Genomic DNA, 26,435 nt, shown 5'->3' on the forward strand with positions numbered 1-26,435 from the left:
GGAAATTACATTTTTATTTTAATAAGTTTTATTTTTGCCAATTGAATAATGATCTAAAATTTCTCCAAAAGCATGATTTTAATATTTATTACGCAATATTCGAACTATTCGAGCGTTACGCTTGACCGACCTAAAACGGCGCCGCAGAGACTCGGCAAAAACCCTAAAAAGAGACCCTTGTAAAACCTCTCTCTCTTATAAATTGCCCCTAAACCTCTCCTTCTTCTACATCATTCTCTCGCAGCCCTAAAACTCCCTCGCCTCCCTCTCTCGAATCTCTCTCTTCCTCCTTCATCAACAAAATGGAATTCTGGGGTAAGATTTAGTTATTACCTAGGCTTCTAATAACTCATGCTTTGTATTGGTCTTTTAGCTGAGTCTATGTTTGGTTGAATGAAACATGTGTTCTGCGTTTAGCTTTGTTAATGTCTAGTTTATTCTGCTATGAGATTGTCCTATTGAAGTTTATGTTCTGTTTATTACATGCTTACTTGAGTTTGTTTAGACGTTTACTTAGTAACAAGTATTCGTTGATGTCTGAAACTGACTCATGTTGATTGTATTAATGGATATGTGAACAGGAGTTGAGGTTAAGGCAGGGAAGCCACTTAAAGTGAAACCTGATGAAGACTGTCTCATCCACCTTTCACAGGTTTGCTTCTAAATACCACACATGAACAGAGAGGTTCTGAAACTTTCATGAAATTTTTTAGACAGTTTTTTAAAATTTTATTTGTTTAAAATATATGTGTAGGCATCTCTTGATAAAGGGAAGAAGGGTGAAGCTGCTCTCTTGTACGTGACCGTTGATGGGAAGAAGCTTGTGATTGGAACCCTTGTTCAAGACACCATCCCCCAGATCAGCTTTGATCTGGTCTTTGAGAAGGAGTTTGAGCTCTCCCACTCCTCCAAAGGAAGCGTCCACTTCATCGGCTACAAGTCTCCCAACATCGACGAAGAGGAGGATTTCCCTTCTGATTCAGAGGAAGAAGAGGAGGAAGTTGAGGTTCCTGCTACTTCAACTGTCACTACAACCAACGGAGCAGCACCTGCTTCCAGTGTTGTTACTGTTGACTCAAAGCCAAAGGCTAAGGCGGCGGCTGCTGCTAAGCCTGCTGAAGTGAAGCCTGAATCGGATGAGGATGATGATGAGTCTGACGAGGAGGATGACTCTGAAGATGATGGTTCTGACTCTGAGAAAGGAGTGAGTGTTTGTTTGATGACTTGTTTTGCTACTCTGATATTATATATAGTGTGACTAATGTTTTCTATGCTGGTGGTTTGTGTAGATGGATGTTGATGAGGATGATTCTGAGGACGAGGAGGATGATTCTGAGGAGGAAGAGGATACCCCTAAGAAGGTAATATACATTTGCTTGCACTCTACCGAATTCATTTTTCTCACCATTGCTTTTAATTGTGCTTAGCCTGAGCCCATCAACAAGAAGAGGCCCATTGAATCTGCAACACCTGTCTCTGCTAAGAAGGCTAAACCTGCAGCCACCCCTCAGAAAACAGGTGAAGGATCAGATCTTTTTCTTATTGTCTTTATCATTAGATGCTTAGATGACTCATTGTGTTAGAAGTGGAGAAGTACAACGACATTAAGGGTTTTATTAGAACATGTTTTTGTGGCTTAAGAAGTAACTGAATGTGTGTGTTTCTTGCAGAGGAGAAGAAGAAGGGAGGGCACACAGCAACACCACACCCAGCTAAAAAGGGTGGAAAGAGTCCTATGAATGCTAACCAGAGCCCCAAATCTGGAGGTCAATCATCTGGATCTGGTGGTAACAAGAAGCCATTCAACAACTCTGGCAAGCAATTTGGTTCTAACAACAAGGGCAACAAGGGAAAAGGAGGAAAGGGCAGAGCCTAAGTCAAGTGGGGGGAGCAATGAGATGTTTTGGTTTTTTTTAGTAGATGCTTTGTGAGCTGAGATGAAAGAGATCGGTTTTATTCTTATGTTTATCCTAAGATTTTATTCTCCTTGTGGGAAGTGCTGTTTTATGTTATTGCAACTTTTAACCTTATGAAGAATTCAGTATTTTGAGAATGAAAACTCGGATTGCAAATCATCATCATGGTTTGGCTCGTCATTGTTGAACAACTCTTCACAAGACACGCAGCATCTCCTTAATCTCAAAGAGTTCAATACTCGGTACCACTGAGAACAACTACGAGTCTCTTCAATGACTGAGAGGACAAATAACAACTGCACTCACGATTCACATGGCCACACTCAAAACTTTGTCCAAGCATGGAGGTCTCTTCCTTAGAGATCTAAGAACCTGTCCATAAGACTTGCATATGCATTGTAATCTAGAAACTCAGAAGAGGTCAAGCCAGAGATTGTTCCAAGTTCCAACTGGTGGACAAAACACCAGTCCTAACAGCTTCCTTTACCGGAATTTACGATAATATATTTTCATCCAAAGATACATATGCATAAACGTTTAAATTTGTTCCAATCATAGTTATGTCCCTTCTCAAGAGCATTAAGAGAAGACAAAAAAATCAGAGCCTTATAGTTAGAGAATTCTCAATCATCATCCACACACAAGGACATCACAATAGAATTCAACAAATCAAAAGCAAAAAAATTAAAATAAAAAAATCAAAATCCATAGTCTAGAAAACCAAAATCAAATGCTACTATCCTCCGTCTGAGCATACACCTTTCTAGCCGTCTAACAAAGTAGGACTTGACACGAGCTAGATCTCCTGGGCAACGCAATGAGCTCCCTCAACATGTTAAACCCTTCTTCAACCACCGAACATCTAAAATCCAGAACAAGTTTCTTAAGGACCAGTGAGTTCTCCAAAAAGTACCTAGCTACCTCCATGTTAACAGGCCCTCTGTTGAAACACTTTATCTTTACAGACTCTAGTGATGACAGCAAACACTGAGATACTACAGATGAGAGTCTCACATCAGCTGCTTCCTCATCCCTCGAAGGATCATAATAATCCTGTTAAAACAAACACACAACATTGATAACACGTTCGTTAAATAGTGAGGGTTGTGCAAAGAGTTAGTTAGTTAATCACCAGCTTTAAGACGAGTGATTTTAGATTTGGAAAGCTCTCAAGAAGGGTTGGCATCATCATATCCAGATTCGACACGTAAAACGCCACTTTCAAAGTGGAAACGTTGCAAAACTGAGGCAACGGGTCGTATAACTCGTCTTGCCTGTTAAAATCAAGAAACTAAAAAAAAAAAAAAAGTAAAGAACAAACACTAGCTACATCCAAAAAACCAATAATATGTATGTATATACATTACATTACCTCCATAGTATACGAAGAGATCTTCATCTCCTTAACTCCTGAAATGCTTTTAAAGAAACCACTGACCATGTTTCGCTTTGTCAAGTCGACAACATCGATAAAATCATGCTCACCAAAGACAAAAGCGACGTTGACTTTCTCCAAGGACACTGTATTGGTGGTAATGATTTTACTGTCAGATAGATCATCGTCGAACTTCAAGTACTTGAGTCTAGGCGCATCGATCAAAACCCCTGAGTCTTTTCCTCTCTCCAAAGCATCGACATAGTCATCGCCTTCACCAAGCAAATAGTCTACATGAAAGCTAGTTAACGACTGAGACCTCACGCGCAGAACCTTCACGTTATCCGGCACCATTCTAACAACGCTCAAGTCCTCGAGAGCAGGGGGAGACGAGATGAGTATCTCAAGACTCGCGTCGCTGGCGTAGACGTTGTGTTCTAAACGCATGGTCTTGAGACAAGGCAAGGAGACTGACTCTAACTCACCCAAGGATACACGATGGAGTCTTAGAGACACCAACGTGTCACATTCTATATAAAGGCTTTGTGGGATTACTTCTAGAAACTTACGGTTCGCAAGAGTACACTCGACGTCAAGATGGTTGAGTTTAGGGTTAGCTACAGAATCTATCCACCGTGTGACGCAAGACTGGTCGTTCCCATCTTCTTTTTGAATACTGAGCTTGAGCTTGTACAAGAGTGAGTTCTCTTCTCTAGAGAAAGCTAGGAGCCTGTCTATAAAACTAGCAAAGGCATTGTAGTCTGGGAACTCAGAAGAGGACAAATCCAAGTTAGGAACCAAAAGCCAAACGCTTTTCCACCTATGGGACAGAACACTAGTTCCGACAGTATCCTTTGTCGGGAGGTAGGACAGTATCTGAGATAACAAAGAATCGGGCAGGTTGCTTATCGTGTCCTCTCTAGCCCTTATGTAACTTTCGTCGTACATTCGTTGTTGTTTCGAAAAGCGTTCCTCCATAAGATCCGGTCGAGAAAACTGAACAGAGATAAAACCTTGAAATCTAAGTATGCATACAGAATCAAGAAATGGTGTGATGTTGAAATTACCCGACTTGTTTAGGGTTTTGAACTTCAGAAGATGGGAAGGTGCAGTCGCCGGCCGCTTCAGTTCTCAGGTTTATGGAGGTGTGATTTTCGAAGGGCCGGCCTCAAAATGTTTTGTATTTTCTATCTTTTTATTCTAATTAAAAAGAAAACAAATTACAACTTAACGTATTAAATATAACGTATATACACGATTAACAACAATATAAGGCCTAAAATTATTATTTTACTTTCTCTCTCTATATATTCATCTTATTTTCTAATATTTTCATATCATTCTTCTTCATTTACACGCTGAATCTACACAAAATAAAAAATTTACTCCACAATCATTCAACATCACTCCATTATTCACCACCAACATTTTTGAAAGTTTTTTTTTGTCATTTTCATTCAAAAATTCTCTAAATCATGAAGGTGGATATTATTTCTTGTATCTAAGATTATCGTAATTTATTATTTAAGATTTACATTACTCTAGGATATTAGATTTTACAATTTGGTGTTTAAAGTTTTTCCTTGGATACAGTGTTAACCCTCTGTGTAGTAGGATTTATCTTTGTGTTTAGGTTTGAATGTTTATGCTTTGGGTTTATGGTTTATTGTTTATCTTTTGGGTTTGAGGTTAAAATATATATTTTCGAGAAGATTTAATGTTTGGGTTTATAGTTTAGGGTTTAGTGTTTTATCATTGGATTTAGTGTTTATCATATGAATTTGGGTTTAGATTTAGAGTTTAAGGTTTTTATACTTTAGGATTTATCTTTTAGATATATGGTTAAGGTTCACTTTTGAATTGTTCATTACTACATTGATATGAAATTGTTCATTTACCTTCAGGGTTTATTCTTTAATGTTCATTTTTAGATAAATATCTTTTCATCCAAAGAGACATGCAATTGTTCATTTACTACATTGACATGACTGACATATCACATATGCATATTACCTTCAAATTTGTACCATTCATAGTTTATGTCCCTTAAGCTCAAGAGCATGCAGAAATGGCTTAAGAGAAAACCAAAATTAGCCTTATAGTTATAGAATTCTCAATCATCATCCACACACAAAGACATCACAATAGAATCCAACCAAAAAAAGACAAATCAAAATCCAAATTTAGTCTAACAAACCAACATGAAATGCCACTATCCGTCTGATCAATGATCATATATACACCTTTCTAGCCATCAACAAAGTAGAATTTGACACGAGCTAGATCTCCTGGGCAACGCAATGAGATCCCTCAACATGTAAAACCCTTGTTCAAATGCTGAACATTTAAAATCCAGAACAAGTTTCTTGAGAACTTGTGTGTTCTCTAAAAAGTACCTAGCTACTTCCATGTCAACGGGCCCTCCGTTGAAACGCTTTATCTTCACAAACTCTAGTGATGACAGCAAACACGGAGGTACAGATGAGAGTCTTACATTTGCTGCTTTCTCGCTCGAAGGATCATCCTACAAAACCAAATTAAACACATATTATCAGAAAAAAACGGAATATAATATAACACGTTCCTCTTAAGGGTTTTTTTTTTTGAGAAAGGGCTTTGCATCCTCTTAAGGGTTGTGCAAAAGAGTTAGTTAATCACCAGCTTTAAGACGAGTGATTTAAGATTCGGAAAGCTCTCAAGAAGGGTTGGCATCATCATATCTAGATTTAATACAGAAAACGTCACTTTTAAAGTGGAAACGTTGCAAAACTGAGGCAGTGGGTCGTATGACTCCCATACCCAGTTATAGTCAAGAAACTGCTCAACAAAAAAAAAAAAAACAAAAAGTGAGAAAATAGCTTCATCCAAAAAAATCTATATATGTAATATGAAATTGCATACCTCCATAGTATACAAAGAGATCTTCATTTCCTTAACTCCTGAAATGCTGTTAAAAAAATTACTGACCATATTGCGCTTTGGCAAGTCGATAACGTGGGAAAAATCATTCTCACCAAAGACAAAAGCAACATTGACTTTCTCCAAGGACACTGAATTGGTAATGACTTTAACGTCTGACAGATCATCTTCGAACTTCAAGTACTTGAGTCTAGGTGCATCAATGAAAACCCCCGAGCCTTCTCTCTCAAACACATCAACGAAGCCATCACCTTCACCATACAAATAGTCGACATGCAAGCTTGTTAACGTCTGAGATCTCACACGCAGAACCTTCACGTTATCCGGTACCATTCTAACAACGCTCAAATCTTCAAGAACAAGGCAAGACGAGATGAGTAACTCAAGACTCGCGTCGCTAGCGTAGACGTTGTGTTCTAAACGCATGGTCTTGAGACAAGGCAAGGACACAGACTTTAACTCACCGAAGGAGACACGATGGAGTCTTAGGTAAACCAGCGTGTCACATTGTATATAAAGGCTTTGTGGGACCACCTCTAGAAACTTACGGTTCACAAGAAGACACTCAACGTCAAGATGGTTGAGTTTAGGGTTAGCCACAGAATCTATCCACCGTGTGACGCAGTACTGATCGTTCTCATCTTCTTTCCGAAGGCTTAGCTTGACCTTGTACAAGACTGAGTTCTCTTTTCTAGAGAAAGCTAGGAGCTTGTCTATGAAGGTAACAAAGGTATCGTAGTCTGGGAACTCGGAAGAGTCCAAATCCAAATTAGGAACCGAAAGACAAACGGTTTTCCACCTATGGGACAGAACACTAGTACTGAAAGCATCCTTTGTCGGGAGGTGGGACAGGATCTGACATAACAAAGGATCGGGCAGTTTGCTTATCGTATCCTCTCTAGCTCTTAAGTAGCGTGCACGGTACTCGTCGTACATTCGTTGTTGTATCTTGGAAAAGCTTTTTTCCTCCATAAGATCCGGTTGAAGAAAATTGAACCGGAAAAGTTTTTACAAAGATGAGCTTTGAAACCTAAGTATGCATGAAATCACCTGAGTGGTGGTTTTAGGGTTTTGAATTTGGGAAGATACGAAGGCGTGTAGATCGCCGGCAGCTTGAGGGTATGACTGGTTTTCCAGCTACCACCCGCAAACGCAGCTTTTGCGGTTAATAGCGGTTGTTGGCGTTTTGCAACAATCGTTCAAACCGCTCCAAACCGCTCTAAATCGCTCTGAACCTCATAAATTCAAAAGCTGGTTCCAGCTAGCGTTTGCGGTTGCGGGCGGTTGCGGAAGGATAAAAAAATTTCTTTTTTTTCCAAAACAATATAAATACAAAAATAAAAATATTCAATAAAAAATTAAATTAGAATTATAAAAATGCTAAAATATATCTATTATATTTTAATTAATATTATAAAACTTTAAAATAAAAATATTTTCTATAATTTTAAAAAATTTAAAGTATAACTTTCTAAATATAACTTTTATATTTATTATAATATTATTATTTTTGATATTTTTATAATTGTATAAAATGTAAATATTGTTAATTTATTATTTAACCGCTGCTGCATTTGGTAGTTAACCAGTCATAAGTATCCCGCAAACGCATCAATTTTTAACCGTAGAACCAGTCGTACAAATCTCTTAAAACCGCTAGAAACCGCAACCACCCGCATCCGCAAACTCCCGCAACCGCAACCGCAACCGCTGCGGTTGAACCAGTCAGGCCCTGAGTCTCACGTTAATGGTGGGATTTTCGATGGGCCGGGCTCAAATGTTTTATATGGGGCCTATTTTTTACCAAACCCCAAATAATTCACAAGGGAAAGGTTTCTTAAATGAGACCAGTGTTTCATTTCATCTGACTAACCAAACGACTACTTAGTTTTTTTTTTTTTAAGAATTCAAATTCGAAATCGACTGAGTTTAGATTTAGCTCCAAATTTAACATATATATATATATATATTTGTCATAGTAAACCTTTGTTGGATGTTTATGCGACCGATCTTTTGGTTAGGTTGCTGCATATTTTGAACTTACGAGAAACAATTTCGAAATTGAATAGCACATTGGATTATAACCAAAACAAAATAGCTAAAAGTTATTTAGTATAAGCAACTTTTCTTATTTCTAATTAATGTGTATTTGTAGAAAATGCTCTTTTTGTAACTTGTGATAGTTTGTAGAAAACACTTGACAAAATTAACAAATTTTATCTATGTGTTGGCGGAAATGAAATCATAGTCACAAATGATGACTACTTACCCCTACACCAATCGAATAACTCAAATAGAATCTTTTTTTTTTTGGACAAAAACTCAAATGGAATCTTAAAATTTAAATCATAAGAAAATAAAATCGAGAAACACTTTAAAAAAAAGTAAGAAAAAAACCCACAGAAAAAGTAAAAAATTTGAAAACCCACAATTACTGAATCACAAAAGGTAAAATATTGATAACAAAAAGGCAGAAAATAAAATTAAATCAAAAGAACCCTTCGAGCCTCTTTCCTTCTTCTTTTTCATAAAAGTCGCTTCCTTTTTTTTCCTACCATACGTCTATAAATACTAACTGGGGACATAAGTCCCGATCCACCCAAGCCCACTGATGAAAAAGGACATTGTCTGAAGAAACAAGTAGATGAAGTAATTGTTCTTCCCATGCGCATAGTCATAGCATCCACACACGAACAAGAACGCCGCGAATCCTAGCTCCAATGTATTCAATCTGTGGCACATTAAATCATGCATAATCATCAAGTGTCTATATATATAGTTTTCTATTAAGACATTTAAGTTTAACAAGTAGACATACCGATCAGGCAATTTGAAGATTCTAGGGAACTTTTTAAGCCCTTTTGTATTCCCTTTAGCGCCTTGACCGCTTCCAAGCTTAGCAGTCACGACCCATTCGTTAGCTCTACCTGCCTCAAACAGACCAATGAGAGTGGCCTTTGTCCGGTGCAGGGACATCACATTCTCAAATAGAATCCAATAGAACAGCAGATGAATCGACCTTTTTGAAAGAAAAAGAAAGACTCAGTTTAAGGAAGAAAGGTTGCTACTTTTTTTTTTTTTTTTTTTTTTTTTTTTTGAAAGGTTGCTACTTGACATACAAGTAACCTAATCAAGCAAAGAACCCTAGATAGTGACGTAAGGTACAAGAAACACAATTCACCTGGGAGTACCGACAGAGTTGAGGACAGTGATGATGGAAGGGATGTAAACGGAACCCCAAATTGGAACTTTAACTTCAGGGACAAGAATGGTGAGAGGAAGAACAACGCAGTAGAAACAAAATGTAACCCAATGTGCAATGACTTTCCTCACAAAGAAGAAGCTGTAGATCACATACACTTTCTTCCAGAATCTAACTTTCTGCACCAGGTCAGTGACAGTTAGGTTAAAGAATGAGTTATCAGAACAAAACAGTTAATTTTTTTACTTACCTTGTTTCTGATGATCTCCATAACCATTTTCCTAAACAGATTTGCAGGTCCACAAGACCATCTATGTTGCTGAAAACGGAAGGCTCTAAAAGTACTTGGAAGCTCACTTTTCACCTAATAATAAAAAAATAAAAAATGAATATATATGACCATGTTTTCACAATACTAACAAAACATCTTTAGTTCAAAAAGGGATAGTGATCATAACAAACTTGTGAATAAACTGTCATGCGTTTAATGAGAGAAGTATCTTGTGCATCAACTACTTTTTGTACTGTTTTAAAATTATTCTAACTAGTTGATTTTAGTTTGTGGAAATAATCAGAACATCAGAAACTAAGTAAATTAAAACCTGTAGGTCACCGAGGTAGAGAAATTTCCAGCCACGGAGACTTGCTCGGACGGCAAGGTCCATATCTTCCACGGTGGTCCTATCTTTCCACCCGCCGGCTTCATTTATCGCTGCTATTCTCCATATTCCGGCGGTTCCTATAAAACATTTATAACTAATTAGTTTTAGTCAAAAAGTACTTATGACAAATAACAAAAAATAAAAGACACAAATCTGTATGTCCAGAAAATTTAAGTTCCGTCTTCATTTGCTTCCGGTACATGTCACAATGTAATGAATGTGTCCCCTTACCCAACTTAATTAATTGAACACATGAAATCTAATTCCAAGCTTGCAAATCTTACTTATTATAGAAGGGATGAACTATTATATATAAGTACATCTACTTGCTTCAGGTGTCAGAGTCCTTACCCCTCTCGCAATCTATTATTGATTATTTACTAATAAATGTGATTCCTTATAATTTATTTTGCATCAGTTTTACAGTAACAGTTGTACACTATCATACATTAAAAAGGAGGTTTGGGTCCACATACAGTGCTCTATCACATTAAACTCAATCAATATCAGTAATATCTAGCTCTAGTATGTACTTGCAATTTTTCCCGGTATGATAATTAAATAATGATTTTAGTAATCATATAAACACTATTATTATTTTTACCGTTAAAGCCGAAGAAAGCATGTGTTGATGAGCCGACTTCTTGCTCAACAGTGAAATGGTAGTCCAGCGACATTTCTTGCATCCTTGTCAATAAGCATTCATCAGAATTTACTGCAAAAGTTCAGAATAAGATCAATTCATTAGTCTTAATATCCCCAAGGTTAAAACATTGCAAAATAAATAAATCTCTATTATGTTCTGATAAGACAATTTCTTAAATTTGGAAGTATCAGGAATAATCGTCCTTCTCTTTTGTTTTTAGCTTTCATAATCAATCATATTCATCATCTAGCTTTTTCATTATTAATTTCACTAAGTTGGACGCATGCTTCAAGAAAAAAGACAAAATAAGAAAATAATCTAACAAGTGTTTTCTCAAAAAAAAAAAACAATCTAACAAGTGTTTAGTCAAGAAAATAAGAATAATCGAACAAGTGTCGGCTAGACAAATGCATGTACACAGTAGACTCGATACTCTAAATGTATGTTAACACTATTATTACAGACAAAGAATGGGTCCTACACTTGAACATTTAAAGAAAGCCAAAAAAGAACGTGGAAGATATCAGAGACCCGACACTTTCTAAAGACGACCAGTTACCACTCGCCTTTAGAACCCGATCCTACTCAGAAAACCGGGTCGAGTTGATTCGATTTTACTGACCGATGAAACCAGAACTTCGGAGCAGTTAAGGAACACATGACATGCATGACGTAAACAAGAGAGGCTATATTTAGCATTTATGTTGATATTCGTTGACCTGGAATCGCGCAACTAGTCCGACCTAAGCCACAAGGTGTACATCACTCTAACCTAAGCATTATGCAGCTATTGGCTTTACTAAAAGAATCCATACACTATGTAGCTACTCCGCCGACACAAACAGAACTAACCCTACTTAGGCAATCAGAAAATAGAAAAAAAAAAAACTATTTCAAAAAGCCAAAAAATATTTTTGATAAGACAAAAGAAAAAGCATGTAAGAATATAAAAGGTGGAAAATTTTATTATTGTAACACATACCACCGACACCAGTAATGGAGCTAGAAAACCAAAACCACGAGCTTTCATTTAATGATCGAAACCAACATTAAAATTTTCATCAACACATAAACAAAGACAACCAGTTCAGTACTCTTTTGACCCTGACACTTGACAACATTATCAAATGTCAATTTGATCATTTCGCTGTTATAAATTTATAACTAGCTACCAGTCTTATATAGATGGGCAATGAAGGGTGATACTCAACCGATATGTCAAAAACCTTAAATGAAGATCAATCTATATTAATGATCATATATAGATTAGATGAACATATGTTAATTATTACCGAATCTCCATCGGGCCTGGACGAGTGCAATGTTGGGATTGTGGACGAGAAATGGAATGCTACGGCGAAGAAAATCAGGTTCAGGCTGAAAATCAGCGTCGAAGATGACAACATACTCGCAATGTTTGACATAACTGCGTTTGAGTCCTTCCTTTAACGCACCGGCCTTGTACCCAACTCTATTCTCTCTGATTTGATACGTTATATTGATTCCTTTACTTGCCCATCTTTGGCACTCCATCTCCACCATTTGCTGCACATTTTAAATATGTAATTAAATCACACATTTAAGTGAAAAATCTATTAATGTTCCAAATTTTGTTAGTTAGTTTTTTGTTATTTCTTACCCACTGAGAAAAAAATATTAGTCCTGATATTACACCTTTTTATTTAGGAAATAAAATCTTTTAGGTGGACTAAGTAGCTTGTAAACCTATATTTTCTGAAAATGGACTAAGTAAATATACTAATACCTTAACAGTAGGATCTGTTGAGTCATCAAGCACTTGGATCACGAGACGATCGGACGGCCATGAGAGTCCACTCGCCGCTCCTATTGATAGCTTGTAAACCTGAACGGCAAAAATCACGGGGAACGTTTTTCACTTTTAGTCCCTATAATTTAGCCATTCACTACGATTACGCCCTAAACTATTGGTTTATACAGAAAAACCCAAAATATCATTATAACAAGAAAGATAATATGATGAATACGTGGGGAAAAGTTATTTTCCGTAAAATCTGAGGCTAATTTTATGTAAATCTTATAACTTTGGGGTTAATGTAAGAATATTTTTTTTTATGAGAAACAGAGGAAAAAACAGAGCAATGAACAGAGAGAGAGTTGAGAGACGAAAGAGACCTCTCGTTCGTTGAACATGGGGATTTGGACGAGAACCACCGGGAAGTTGGAGCTTCCAAGCTCTTCATCATCGTGAATGGGCTCGAACTTGTAGCGTTTCTCAGGTTTTTTCCAGAAGAGCTTGACGAGGACGATGACGATTCCCATGTAAACCCTCTCACACAACAGCATGATAGACATTAGCAGACAGATGTAAACCGCTAGCTGAAGCAGAGGGACAATCACTGGTGCCTTGACAAGCTCCCAGATCATGCCTAGCTGGCCTGTGATCTCCATCTTTACACCGTCGAATGTCTCCGGCAACACAAACTTTGGTGAAACACCGTCCATTTTCCTTCTCTCTCTACTGTGAAAACAATGGTGACTTTCTCTCTCTAGATTGGTACAATGAGGTTTTTGCTCTGTTTTGTGTAATGGGTTTTAGGAGAGAGGGGAGATTGGATTGAAAAATGGAGCCTTTTCTTTCTCTCTGCAGTTCTAGTGAGAGAGAAAATGTAGGGAAGAGAGAGCAAGAGGAGATTGAGGTTATGGGAGAAAAGAAAGAGAAGGATAAACCAGGAATATAATGGTGAAATTTTATTCACTTTATTTCCTTCTTTTTGTAGGATATTTTTCCTCTTTTTAAATTGTTTTTAGGAATTTATTACAGACAGTAGTAAATGTGAAAATAACTAAACACAAGTGTCGGCTTTGAGGATCTATTTCAGTTAAAAGAAGTTCTCTGGTAAAAAATTGTCCCAAAAAAAAGAAGAAGTTCTCTGGTAAAACAAGAATAGAGGATTAGTTCTTAGCAAAAAAAAAAGAATAGAGGATTAGTTTTCTTGTTTCTGATTTTTTGTGCCTGCCAATGGATGGAGAAAGTGAAGAGATTGATTTCTAATGATTTTCTTCGTAAATATTTTTCTTAACAATGATTATCGGTTTGATGAAGTTTTAACTTTTTACCATTTATGGAAGTTTGGGTTTTTGGCAGCTCTTATACATTTTTTTTCAAAAACTTTTAATAATTTACTACCAACTTTTAAGAACTTGCTACTTCATTTTCGTGTGTACAGGGCTGGCTTAGATAGGAGCGAGCGGTATAATCGTTCCGGACTCAATTCGTTGTCCCCCTATTTTTTAATAGACAAGGGTCTGATTTTTTTTAAAAAATACATATATTTTATATTAAAAATAAGGAAAAGGGCCTAAAAAAATTTTATATGAAAATATTTTTTATTTCCAAAGATTTATTTTTAAAAATACTTAAAAAACATACACCTATCAGACTTTTTAAAGAAAATATAATAGCTTGGAAATTATTTTTTTTTTGTCCGAGGGTCCATGACACAATTGAGCCCGTCCTGCGTGTGTAGTCAACCGTTTTTTGTAGCCAACCTTATTAATTCACTTAAGTCCTTTTTTTTAACTGGGCTTATTCAATTTATTCTCTAGTAATCTTTTTTTGTAAATACTTCTTGTAATTTCATTTTCTCAAATAAATCATATTCTTAATAGATATAACTGATATATATATATATATATCTATAAATGCTGTAAATTTTTTAAATATAAATCATAAACGGGGATGAGTTACGATTCCACAGGTGTCCACTAATGGAATGATAACATTATCACATTTGCAACTTAAATATTTATATGAAACACACAAATTTGTAGTGTTTTACATTAAGAAGAATTTATAGTCTAGTGGTAATTTCTTGGGATTTGATGTGTATTCACATAAATTATAGGTTTGATTCTTCTTATGAACTAAATTATCATCACTTGACCAGTCTGAATTTGAGTTTCGGTCCAAGTGGCTTACATGGTAGATCATAACAGATGATCGGTTAAACCCCTTAACATTAGTCGGAAGGTACTTCAAACTCGGATCATACAGTGTATTAGCCAGTCCAGTACGTTGCACTAAGTGTGTTCTTTCTGAAGCTGATCGGATTAGCCGATAAGGTTTATAAAAAAAAAGAATTTAGCAGGTTTATAAAGTAAAGTTGAAAGTATATACCACTAACATACCCTTTTTTAATTTTAAACGGTCAATGCAATAGAGATGGACACTAAAAATGCAATGCGTTAAAAATAGGACAATCTCGAAAAGTGATTTTGTTAATATGTTGGTCATATCTTTGTAAAAAAATAATGTGAAGGAGAAATCCTAAATAAATGACTTGTGATTTTGCTAGTGATTTAAACAAAATATTATGTCATATTACAAGTATTCTGATAATTAGGTAAGCATCATCTATAGATGGTCATATATTTCAAACATTCACTATGAACATAGGGTAACATATCTTTTGGTGATAGTTATTGTATATAGTTAATTTTTCTTCAAAGACATTAAAAAATGGATTTTCACCTTGTACTAAATTAAAAGAGGCACAATATTAGACGGGCCTGTAAATATTCTTTACAGTATTGTGATATTATCATTTATTAATATATGTTAACAGAATCATTCAAACATAGTACAATGTTGTTGAATAATTAATTTGAAACCAATTATAAAAAAACATGTCATTGGATTTTTAAGATTTGGTAGGCCATGTTTAGAATAAAGTTTATTGTGGTTTAATCAAAGATTATTGTACATTTGATCTTTATTGTCTTTCATTTATATTAAAATGATTCCGGGATAAAGAATGTTAAAACTCAAAATATTTGTTTTTAATCGCTTTTGTAAATACTGGTTTATCTTTAAAAAAATTATAATCAAAAACTCAGCAGCATATAAATAATTACAATAATTATTAATTCAGTAACAAGAAATTAAATTACAAGTAATTTCGAAAAAAAAAAACTAAACCTTTGAATCATTGTTGACTGTTGATATGTTATATAGATTATATATAGTCACTGATGTTAAAGAGAGGTCTAAGATAATATGATTAATTTAAACCTGCTTAAAAACTCTACATATATATATAGTTGAGAGTTTACTAATGATTTCCTGATATTTGAATGGTTTGCTTAAATTTTGGTATCTTTTGTATGCACATAAAGTATTTTATAGAATCATACTTTCCGAGTTTTAGATTTTGAGTCAAGGATCCGGATTAGATGGCATACTCGGTTGGTGTGTGGTTAGTAACACCTAATGGTATGTGCTTTCAGCTTGTACATAGGCCTAGCTAATGCATAAAACAGAAGAATGTTTGTCTATAAGGTCTAAGCTGTAAAGTCTTCCATACGGTGTATTAGTTGTGCGTGATACAACGTGTTTGAGGGATGACGAGGGCTAGTTTGTTTCTTGATATTTGTCAGTTTACTGAGATACTCTACTTAGTGTAGATTGAGTTATACGTTTTAAAAACCGATATTCATAGTACGCCGTCCATGTGATGGAAGACATTCCTTCAAAGGTTCCAGATAGCCTCTACAGCGAGCTGAAACTTTGGACTGAACTTTATAAATAAAATCGATACCGAAAAATATATACTCCTTCAAAGGAGTATTGTTTGGTTTCCGACAATGAGCTAGATAACTAACTGAAAACATATCCCCTGCTTTACGCATGTGGATCATCACTAGTATTTACGTACTATTTGTCAGGCTCTAAAAGTTACTACTTAAGTAATTAATAAGTTGAGATGCCCCAAATAGAAAGTATTTGATATGGTAAATTTTAGTTTGGTTTACTTTTCTGCAATAATGTTTAGCGTTGGAAATTGCGAACCACCCCCATTAAATCATGCAAGCCCAGAGTCTAAACAATGCAGATTAATTTTACTTTAGGTCCGAAGGCTCCTCAATCTAAGGACAAATGTCTGTGAACATAAAATTAAGGTTTCTTTGACAAATAAGCGCAATGCCAACGTATAAAGACAAATCATCGTGTTGACATATAGATGTGTGGTGCGTTAAGAGTTTCTTCTGAATTTTTTTTCCGGTTTGAATTCAAATTTCACAATTTCTATATAATATAGAAACCCAATTTTTTTTTTATCTCAGTATTAATATAATATGAACATTCAGTTACAATATTTTCTTATATATATAAAATTGAGCAGAGTTTAAATTGTGCATTACATATACAACAAATCCGGAAATTGTAGTGTATGTAGTGGAAAAATCAAAATCGAATTGACTTAATTCCCTTTTTGCTTTTTGGTTGATTTACTTAATTTTTGTTTTGTTTTTATTACGACTCCAATAGAATATCTTTGAATTTCTAAGCCAATTTATCATACGTCTTTCCTTTTCCTCCTCCATCCAAGGCATTGATTAGTGATGATCTACACTTCTTTTCTAGATGATTTATCCATTCATTTATATTTTGACTTTTTTAAAAACAGGAGATACAAATTATTTTGATTAGCCTCAAATAAATTTTGTTTACAAATTACAATGCGGAATTATAATAACCTCTCATTCTCTCAACTATAACATGTATAATGTATATAATATGTTATATATATAGACTCTGAACAGTATGCAAAACATATTGGATTAGTTGGGTGATGTGAGTTATGACTCAATTACTCGCTGTAAATACAGCTGTGGAGATTCTTTATTATTGATATATAAAATGTATAAATTATTAAAGAGCCACAAAACTCAGACACGTTGTTACCTATTATCGTTATAGAGGATAAAAAATGAAAGATCGTTATAGAGGAAAGCTGACAATTATTTTGACAAAAAAGGAAACTTAACAATTAAACACTAGAAGACGAGACTTTAGCAGTATAGTTAGGCTAGGAGATTCATATTAGGATCTTTCGAGGCTTAGAGCAGAGGCTTTCACCAAAATAAGATTATTTTAATAAAAAATCTTTTAAAACTCTAAGAAAACCATGCTATAACATCTTCATCAGTGGAAGCCTTTGGGTTTAATGATTTGACTAAGAATTTATTAATTTTTATACACCCGAAGGACGGTTCAAATGATGCAGTTAAACGTAGATCTTTATAAGATTGGTTTCAATTTTCGAAAAAACGATTATTAAATAATTATGCAGATTAAGGAAAGAAGTTTTACAAGGTATCTTCAACATGATACAAATAGACCTGGTCATGTATGAATTCTTATAGGACGGTTCAAATGATGTAGTTAGCCGTATATCTTTATAAGACAAATTGTATTATCGGTTGTCGAATCGTCTATAATCTTTCTTGTAATTGTAATACATAATAACTCAACATTAGAAAAACATTTTCATTAAAAGAATATTATTTTTAGTGAAAAATTTCATTTGAGAAATTTTCAGTGCAGATGGCTTGGGATGCAATATGTGTGCAATATGTCGTCATTTCAAATATTCCATAAATGAACTAACTACCACGTCCCCGAAGTGTCCCCGTGCTGTTTCTATGGTGTTTCCGTCCCGGAAACGTTTCCAGTACGGGTACGTGAACCAAACTGCCGTCCCCGTGCTTCATAGTCCTATACGAACCAATATGATCTTTAAGTGACATTAAAGTCTTACCATGTTGGCGTTATTGGTTCATAGTCCTCCACAAAAGCAAGCACTTCACTGGATGACCCAACAATATGCTTCCCAACATGGGTGAAGCTGTGTTTCTGCCTCAACAGCAATTTCCTTTCTCCAGTTGGGTCATCCAGTGAAGTACTTGCTTTTGATATGGACGAAGCTCAAACATAAGCTTATGTGGAATTTCCATTTCCTATTGCAAAAGTTCTTATAAGTATTTTGCCAAATAAATTTTCTACTACCGAATATAAGATGCAAACAGTCTAGGAAATGAAGATACTTTTATTCCAAAAAATTACAAGAATGAATTCAAAGTTCAAAATTTGTTGGCGTTAAAAAACTGTTTTGGGTAAACTTTTTAAAATGATTAAATTTCACCATATTTTTTTTGACCACTGTGCCAACAGAGAATTGAACTTGCGACTTTTGATGGTTGTATGTGAAAAATTAAAGATGCTGATATATTAACCAGTTTTTACTTTAAAATTCGAAGACGCTTCCTAGTGGAGAAACTCTGAGGTGTAAATCTGCCTATGTATAATGAAGAAACAAAATAAAAAAACATTTTTCACATATCATAACAGGTCCACTACAACAAAACTAATAAATATAAATAATTCTTTGCCATAGCTTCGCAGTGGACAGATCCTCGAGAGTAAACTCTGCCTTATTATGATGAAGAAACAAAAAAAAGAGGCATTTTTACATATAAGTTACAGTCCATTACATTAATATTAATTAATATAAATAATTCTTTGCCATCCCAAAAAACTGTTTGTCACACTCACATCACATGGGAGGAAGTATCACTTGCAGTCTATCCAGGGCCGGCTCAATAGTGTTAAGGGTCCTAGGGCGAAAAAAAATTTTTACGCTCTAAAATTTATATGTAGATAATATTTAAAATGTTTTTAAAATTTAAACAGTAATATTTTGTAATGAAAATAAAACTATCTTCATATCAAATAATTTGGCCCCTTTTCAATTTTATTTATTATATTTATAATTTTTTATATATAAAAATATAAATTTATAAAAAATTAGACCCTTTAATTAGTATTATACGGGGGGACAAGGGCTTGGATCCGAGGCGGTCACACCGCTTGTCCCCCCTAATAAGCCGGCACTGAGTCTATCAAACAGTTATTGACGGATCTCTCCAGTCTCCAAATTCCCGCCATTCTATTACTTAATTTTAAGTTTTTAACCGATAAAAGTGAAAATGAAAACACGAAAAAACGGCGACGTTTAAAGATTATTTAGCGGGTCTGGATCCGGGTAACCCGATTGCCGAGTTGTAACTCGTTTCACAATAGACCACAAAACTCAGAAGTGAGAAGTTGCAGTGGAGCCATTCGTCTCTCTCTCTCTCGGCACAATCGAAAGCTCTCTCTACGAAACCTCTCTAATTGCATCAGTCATAGCGTTTATCAAAGGTCTCAGCTTCAATTCTCTCCTCCCGAATCCATTTCGAAAGCTCAAAGTGAAATCAAAACTTCAGATTTATCGCTGGATCATGCTTCTGATTCTATCTGATTGAGCTTCGATTTGCAGTGAGTTTCGTGGATCTTAGATTTTGATCTGTCAAAGGATTGAGATTGATTTCAAGATCTAGGGATTGATGGAAGGGAAGGTAGCTAGACCTAGAGGTAGACCTAGGAAACGCCCTAGGGGAGAGGATCAGAACGGTGTCTCTAACCGAGGAAAGAGACCGGTTCTGGAGATTAAACCGGCTGTTCCCAGATCCTTACTCGGTAGCTACGTGTTGAAAGAGTTTGATGACAGTAGAGTCTCTCTAGGGAAGGTAGTTTCCTACAGCTCTGGGCTGTACAGAGTTGAGTATGAGGATGGTGGTTTTGAGGATTTGAAAACTTGCTATCTTCGGAAGTTGATTATTGGGGATGGTTACTTTGATGATGAGTTGCGTTGTAGAAGATGTAAACTCGATGATCTTGTAATGAACAAGGAAGAGAAGAAGAAAGCAGTGAATGAAGTTGAGGTGGCTACTACATGTAGTAGTAGTAGTAGCTCAGGCTCTGGTGCAGAAGAGTGTGAAGAAGATAGCAGGGATCTAGATATGGAAACTACAATGTCTCCTCTTGTTCAAGTTCCTCCTGTGGATTTGCCTTGTTCGTCAGGAACGATTGGTATCCCTGAAGAGGCTGTGGTGCATCTGTTATCTGTATACGGGTTCTTGAGATCGTTTAGTGTTCAGCTGTATATCTACCCGTTTGGATTGGATGAGTTTGTGGGAGCGTTGAATTTCTCAGGACCGAATTCTTTGCTGGATGCTGTTCATGTGGCTTTGATGCGGGCGCTGAAGGTTCATCTTGAGAGACTCTCCTCACAGGAGTGTGAGGTGGCTTCGAACTGCTTGAGGTAAGCGCATACAACTCTTGTTCTTTAGAGTTTTTCAACAAATGTGTTGCGGTAATTGGGTAATTGGTTTAACAAAAATCATTTCGGTTAAGTCTGATCTGCCGCTTAGACCGATTTTTAAAACACTGAACAAACCTTTTATAAGAGAGAAGAAAAAAAAGTCATATCACCGTAGAAGGACTGCAAAATAGGCCAACCTTTTTTCATAGTTTTTGTGGAGCTTGTTTTAGGATCTCCCTTATCTTAGTGGATAACAATTCGGAGATTTTGTTGCATTGCCATCTGCAGGTGCATTGATTGGAGCTTGCTCGATGCGCTAACTTGGCCTGTTTATTTGGTTCAGTACTTTTCTGCCATGGGACATGCAAGTGGGTCTCAGTGGAAAGTGTTTTCTGAATTTGTTGTGGAGAAAGAGTATTATTCCTTACCCGCAGTGATGAAGTTGAAGATCCTGCAAATTCTGTGTGATGACGTCTTTGATGTAGCAGATATAAGAGCTGAAATCGATACTCGAGAAGAATCTGAAGTTGGATATGACCCTGATGGAGTTAATGCTGATTTTCCTGAAAGTGGACCTAGAAGGGTCCATCCTAGATTTGCTAAAACCTCAGCTTGCAAGGAGAAAGAGCATAGTCAGTTTGTTGCAATGAACGAGCCTACAAATTTTAGTTCAAGACGTGCTGATGGTGGTCTTAACGGAGTTAGCTCAGATCTGGATGGAAACAGTGATGAATGTAGGCTCTGCGGCATGGATGGAACGTTGCTGTGCTGTGATGGATGCCCTTTAGCATATCACTCAAGATGCATTGGCGTGCTCAAAATGTATATACCAGACGGGCCGTGGTATTGTCCAGAATGCACTATTAACAAAATGGGGCCAGCGATTACTCATAAAACGTCACTCAGGGGAGCAATTTATTTTGGAGTGGATCCACATGGGCGGCTCTTCTTGGGTACATGCAACCACTTAATAGTGTATGTTTTCGTCGCCTTGTATCAGATACTTTTTTACAATATTTATGGAAATAGATCTGATCTTTCAATTCTAGTCCTTCAATTCTAATCTATGTCCCTTATATCGCAGGCTTAAAATTTCTGTACATGCGGATGCAGATATCAAATACTACAGCGTCACGGACATTCCAAAAGTTGTACTGGTGCTTTTGTCTTCAACGAACCATAGACTGGAATATCTTTGTATATGCAAAGCGATCTCAGAATACTGGGATCTGCCTGGAGGTGTGATCTCTCATTTAAGAGCAGTGGAGGCTAATTTAGCTCCCATGCTAAAAGACGGGGGAGATGAGGTGTCGTCAGACCTGATTAAGCCTGATAATGCAAGTAGTTCCAGTATAAATAATATCCAAAATGCGTTTGGCCTCTGCGCATCTGCTTCAAGCTATGTTGGCGGTCCTGTTTTAGGTAGATCAAGTGGAACACAGGGGAAGAGTTTCGTTGCTGGTGGCATTACAGACAAGGGTTTATCATTTAAACCTCATGCATACATTAATCACTACTCAAATGGAGAATTGGCTGCATCAGCTGCTGCTACGTTGGCTGTCCTATTGTCAGAGGAAACCCATGAACCTGACCAACCCAAGTTTAGTAATGCCAAGAAAGCTGCCTCAAGTAACATCTTGCTACAGGTGAAAGCATTTTCGTTAGTTGCCTCAAGTTTCTTCTGGCCAAGTCCTGATAAGAAGGAAATAACCAGGGAAAGGTGTGGCTGGTGTCATTCGTGCAAACTCACATCAGCGAGTAGGAGAGGATGCATGTTAAATGCAGCTGTAACAGGGGCAACCAAAAGTGCTGTGAAAATATTTAGTGGCCTTTTTCCTCTGAAGAACGGGGAGGGGGTGCTTTCTAGTATTGCAGCATATATCCTTTACATAGAGGAAAGCTTACGTGGTCTCATTGCGGGACCATTTCTCAGTGAGAGCCTTAGGAAACAGTGGCGTAAGAAGGTAGAGGAGGCCTCAACATGCAAAATGATGAAAGCTCTCCTCCTTGAAGTAAGTGATTTTATTTATAAGACATTTCTGTTCTTATCCACTTTCTTTTGCTATTAACAAATAATTGTACATTTTATTATCATTAGCTATGTTCAAGTATGATATCATCAACAATTTAGTGATATGTTAACAGTCTGTGTTTCATTGGCATGATATGGTTCATTGTGCTTGTTTGCAGCTTGAGGAAAATATTTGCAGTATTGCTCTGTCAAGCGATTGGCTTAAACTAATGGATGATTGGCTGATAGAACATTCTATTTTTCAAAGCGCTCGAGTGACCGTTGGGGCTACACAGAAACGTGGACCTGGTAAGAAGAAGCAGAGGAGCCAGGCTGAAGTTAGTGCCGAAGGTTCTAATGATGATAGCTTTACTTGGTGGAGAGGGGGGAAGTTATCAAAAGTTATACTCCTGAAGGCAGTCTTGTTGAAGCCAATGATAAGGAAAGCAGCTTGGCAAGGTAACTTTGTTTGGCCAAGTTTTTTTAGTGCTTGGGGTTTTATAACTCGGCATGATGCTAATTTGTTTGTTTTTCATTAGGTGGTCTGAAAAAGTTTCCTGAGTTCAATTATGGTGATGGCTCTTACATTCCTAAAAGAAGCAGGCGCTCAATGTGGAAAGCTGCAGTTGAAAGTAGCAAAAACATTTCTCAGCTTGCTCTTCAGGTTTGTCTCGATCATCAATGGTTTTTCAAATGATTGTGTCTCTATGTCTGTTTGCTGTTCCCCTAAATTTTAGCTGATTCTGGGGCAGGTTAGATACTTGGATACGAATATAAGATGGAATGAACTTGTACGCCCAGAGCAAAATCTACAAGATGTTAAAGGTCCAGAGACAGAGGCCACTGTTTTCAGGAACGCTAGTATACGGGACAAAAAGATTATAGATAACAAGGTTAGGTATGGAGTTGCCTTTGGAAATCAAAAGCACCTTCCGTCTCGTGTCATGAAGAATGTCATCGAAGTCGAGAAAACTGAAGATGGAAACGAAAAGTTTTGGTTCGCTGAAGCACGCGTTCCTTTATATTTGACCAAAGAATATGAAGAAAGTTTGCATAGGGTGGTCCATGTGCCTTTTATCAAGAAGCCAACAAAAAGAATCTCAAAGCTCCAGAAAAAGCAACTGAAAGCGTCTCGAGCAAATATATTTTGTTATCTAGCCTCTAGGAGGGATAACACGGAGAAGTGTTCTTGTGCGTCATGCCATCTTGATGTTTTACTGAGGTACTCTCTTTATAGCTCTCTTCACCTTTCAGGATATTGCTAGAAAGATACTTGTGTACATCATTAACTCTTGTTCCTCTTCTCTACATGTCTTTAGGGATGCAACATCATGCAGTGCTTGCGGAGGTAAAATTCGCCTGCTGGCTGTTATATAATTTATGCATTTTAGGTTGGAGAACTTTTGCTAGTTATTGGTATCTGAATACACACTGAACTTGCTTCTGCCTATTTCTGTTGCCTTTCAGGTTTCTGCCACAAGGGATGTACTATGAGTACACAATACACAGCTGAGAAGGTTGATATTCATGTAACATGCAAACGGTGCTACCTTGCAAGAGCTCGTTCACTAATCAGTATCAATCATAGACATCCAACAACACCCTCTATTGTGATCAATGGACAACATCAAAACGCAGTCACTCCAACCATTAAGACACAGATTAAGCCTCTTATTCAACAGTTTCAGTCTTCCAACACACGCGACAACGCTTCAGGAGCTAAACAAATCACTCCTGATTGTAATAAGAGTAAACACAAGACACTGTCTTGGGGAGTCATATGGAGAAAGAAGAACTTGGAAGACACAGGTGTTAGCTTCAGACAGCAGCATATTCTGTTGGCTGCACAATCTCATCAACACAATCCGGGACCTGTTTGCTGGATCTGCAAACTGCCGTATAATCCTCGTCTAACATATATTCATTGTACAAGCTGCGACAGTAAGAACAACTCTGAATAGTCTACATTGTCATTGCCGCCGCCATTTTGTTCTTATATATCTAATCCTAGCGTCTGTGTGCAGAGTGGTATCACATTGAAGCTATTAAGCTCGAGGAGTCGAAAATTCCTGAAGTTGCTGGATTCAAGTGTTGCAAATGCCGTCGCATACGATCACCAGAATGCCCTTATATGGATCCTGTGCTCAAGGAACAGAAACAGATGAAAAACGTAGGCTTCAAGCGCAAGAAACATGGGAAAGGAAATACAGGAATGGATTCTGATTCCGAAAGAATGTCTGAACCAAAAGACTCCATACCCTCTACTCCTTCGTTTACTTTCGAAGATGCGTTTGCTCCAGAGGATGATCCTCTCTTGGTGTCAGTTTCAAAAGTCGAACAAATCACACCTAAGGATATGGATTCTGTGCCGGGACCTCAGAAGCTACCAATTAGGAGGCAAATGAAACGTGAAGACACAGAAGGGAACAGTAGTCTTTCTTATACCGAGTTTTCAACGTATTCCGAGTCACAGACGTTTGTGAAACCAGAGATGGAGCCAACGTTGCCTGCCATGGAATGGGATGCATCTGACAACAACAACAACAACAGCAACAACATGGTTGAAGGCGAGCTAATGTTTGACTATGAAGACATGGAATTTGAACCCCAAACCTATTTTTCGCTGACCGAGTTGCTTACAGCAGATGATAGTGGCCAGTGCAATGGATATGGTTATGACAAAGATGCGACAGGGAACACGGATAACACAAACCCAAACCCTCAGGTTGAGACGATGGAAGAGTGCAGAACATTTATCTATGACAATACAATTCCATGTCAGATATGTATGCATGTGGATCCAGGGCCTGATCTCACATGCCAGACCTGTAATATGACAATACATTCCCATTGCTCTCCATGGGAGGAGGAATCTGCTTTCACCGGAGGTAGCTGGAGATGCGGTCGTTGCCGTGAGTGGATGTAAGTTAAGTCACCACTTAAATTCTTTTTTTTTTCTAGCTACAGGCTACAGCTGCTGCTGCAGCCTGTAGGGGTTTCTGATGAATAGAAAGAATATGTGTATTCAAAAGTAGATTAAATTCACATGGAAGTAAGTATAAGTTCTCTCTTTTGCAGTGGTATAAAAAATAAGTTGATATTTTTTATTGTTGTTGTTGGTTGTCCCTGCTTCTTGTGCTGTAAAGGAGTGTCTGAGCATCTTTTTGCATGGGATTAAGACTTCCAGACGTATTACGAAGTTTGGGATATCTGTGCAAGACCTAGTGGTCAATGTAATACTAATACGAAAGTCTAGTGAAAAATGATGTAGATTTGACGAATGAATGAATGATCAGTGGTAATTTCAGTTATAGTATTAGTAAGTCATGTTCTGGTTGTCGTGATGTCATAACCATACCAATTGAAAAGGACAAAATAACCGCAGTCTTGATCCAAGAGGAAGAAGGCGGTTATTTATATGATTTGATCACTCGAACACATTCTTTTCTTTAATGGAGTGGAGACACGACCAAAGAGGGTAGTACACTCGACTCTTCAACATCTTTATAAGTGGCAACAAGTTAATACTTTTCATTCCCAAATAAGAAGAGATTTTCTTGAAATTTTTTTATGTATTTCTTTTGAAATTTTACTCCTTATGTTCACTCCTAAATTATTCTTTAACATGTTACTCCATGCACGGGATCAAGAATACGTGAGTGAGTGAGAAATGAGAGTGCATCATATCAAATCATAGCCTAAATTTTCTTCACATAATTATAATGATACTAGTACT

At 36.7% G+C, this 26,435-nt stretch overlaps 5 protein-coding genes and 1 long non-coding RNA gene across 6 annotated transcripts; 3 read left to right on the top strand and 3 right to left on the bottom strand.

The window, feature by feature from the left end:
• Nucleotides 1-100: 100 nt before the first annotated feature.
• On the top strand, nucleotides 101-2,075 carry LOC103851458 (histone deacetylase HDT2). The gene is made up of 6 exons (XM_009128309.2): nucleotides 101-315; nucleotides 582-652; nucleotides 755-1,204; nucleotides 1,290-1,361; nucleotides 1,428-1,518; nucleotides 1,671-2,075. The coding sequence occupies exons 1-6, from the start codon at nucleotides 303-305 to the stop codon at nucleotides 1,874-1,876; spliced, it is 903 nt and encodes a 300-aa protein (XP_009126557.1). The 5' UTR covers nucleotides 101-302; the 3' UTR covers nucleotides 1,877-2,075.
• LOC103851460 (FBD-associated F-box protein At5g22730-like) lies at nucleotides 1,838-4,531 on the bottom strand. The gene is made up of 4 exons (XM_009128312.3): nucleotides 4,359-4,531; nucleotides 3,289-4,287; nucleotides 3,049-3,207; nucleotides 1,838-2,969 (listed from the first exon to the last, which is right to left on the bottom strand). Exons 2-4 carry the CDS (start codon nucleotides 4,267-4,269, stop codon nucleotides 2,688-2,690), a joined length of 1,422 nt encoding a protein of 473 aa, XP_009126560.1. The 5' UTR covers nucleotides 4,270-4,287; nucleotides 4,359-4,531; the 3' UTR covers nucleotides 1,838-2,687.
• Nucleotides 4,532-4,596: 65 nt separating this feature from the next.
• On the bottom strand, nucleotides 4,597-7,364 carry LOC103851459 (FBD-associated F-box protein At5g22730-like). The gene is made up of 3 exons (XM_033284210.1): nucleotides 6,172-7,364; nucleotides 5,950-6,108; nucleotides 4,597-5,815 (listed from the first exon to the last, which is right to left on the bottom strand). Exons 1-3 carry the CDS (start codon nucleotides 7,180-7,182, stop codon nucleotides 5,546-5,548), a joined length of 1,440 nt encoding a protein of 479 aa, XP_033140101.1. The 5' UTR covers nucleotides 7,183-7,364; the 3' UTR covers nucleotides 4,597-5,545.
• Nucleotides 7,365-8,532: 1,168 nt separating this feature from the next.
• LOC103851461 (glucomannan 4-beta-mannosyltransferase 2) lies at nucleotides 8,533-13,204 on the bottom strand. The gene is made up of 9 exons (XM_009128314.3): nucleotides 12,875-13,204; nucleotides 12,486-12,584; nucleotides 12,013-12,265; nucleotides 10,679-10,789; nucleotides 10,015-10,151; nucleotides 9,663-9,776; nucleotides 9,392-9,591; nucleotides 9,029-9,229; nucleotides 8,533-8,941 (listed from the first exon to the last, which is right to left on the bottom strand). The coding sequence occupies exons 1-9, from the start codon at nucleotides 13,202-13,204 to the stop codon at nucleotides 8,782-8,784; spliced, it is 1,605 nt and encodes a 534-aa protein (XP_009126562.1). The 3' UTR covers nucleotides 8,533-8,781.
• LOC117131786 lies at nucleotides 9,037-9,546 on the top strand. Its single transcript, XR_004455135.1, has 2 exons — nucleotides 9,037-9,270; nucleotides 9,313-9,546. It is a non-coding gene; the product is annotated as an uncharacterized LOC117131786 (long non-coding RNA).
• Nucleotides 13,205-19,589: 6,385 nt separating the features above from the next.
• Nucleotides 19,590-26,018, top strand: LOC103851462 (DDT domain-containing protein PTM). The gene is made up of 10 exons (XM_009128315.3): nucleotides 19,590-20,688; nucleotides 20,977-21,663; nucleotides 21,773-22,700; nucleotides 22,879-23,158; nucleotides 23,239-23,363; nucleotides 23,452-23,921; nucleotides 24,019-24,047; nucleotides 24,167-24,640; nucleotides 24,724-25,621; nucleotides 25,846-26,018. Exons 1-10 carry the CDS (start codon nucleotides 19,931-19,933, stop codon nucleotides 25,853-25,855), a joined length of 4,659 nt encoding a protein of 1,552 aa, XP_009126563.1. The 5' UTR covers nucleotides 19,590-19,930; the 3' UTR covers nucleotides 25,856-26,018.
• The last annotated feature ends 417 nt before the right edge of the window (nucleotides 26,019-26,435 follow it).

Source organism: Brassica rapa, chromosome A02 (genome assembly GCF_000309985.2).
Source record: "Brassica rapa cultivar Chiifu-401-42 chromosome A02, CAAS_Brap_v3.01, whole genome shotgun sequence".
Lineage (NCBI taxonomy): Eukaryota > Viridiplantae > Streptophyta > Magnoliopsida > Brassicales > Brassicaceae > Brassica > Brassica rapa.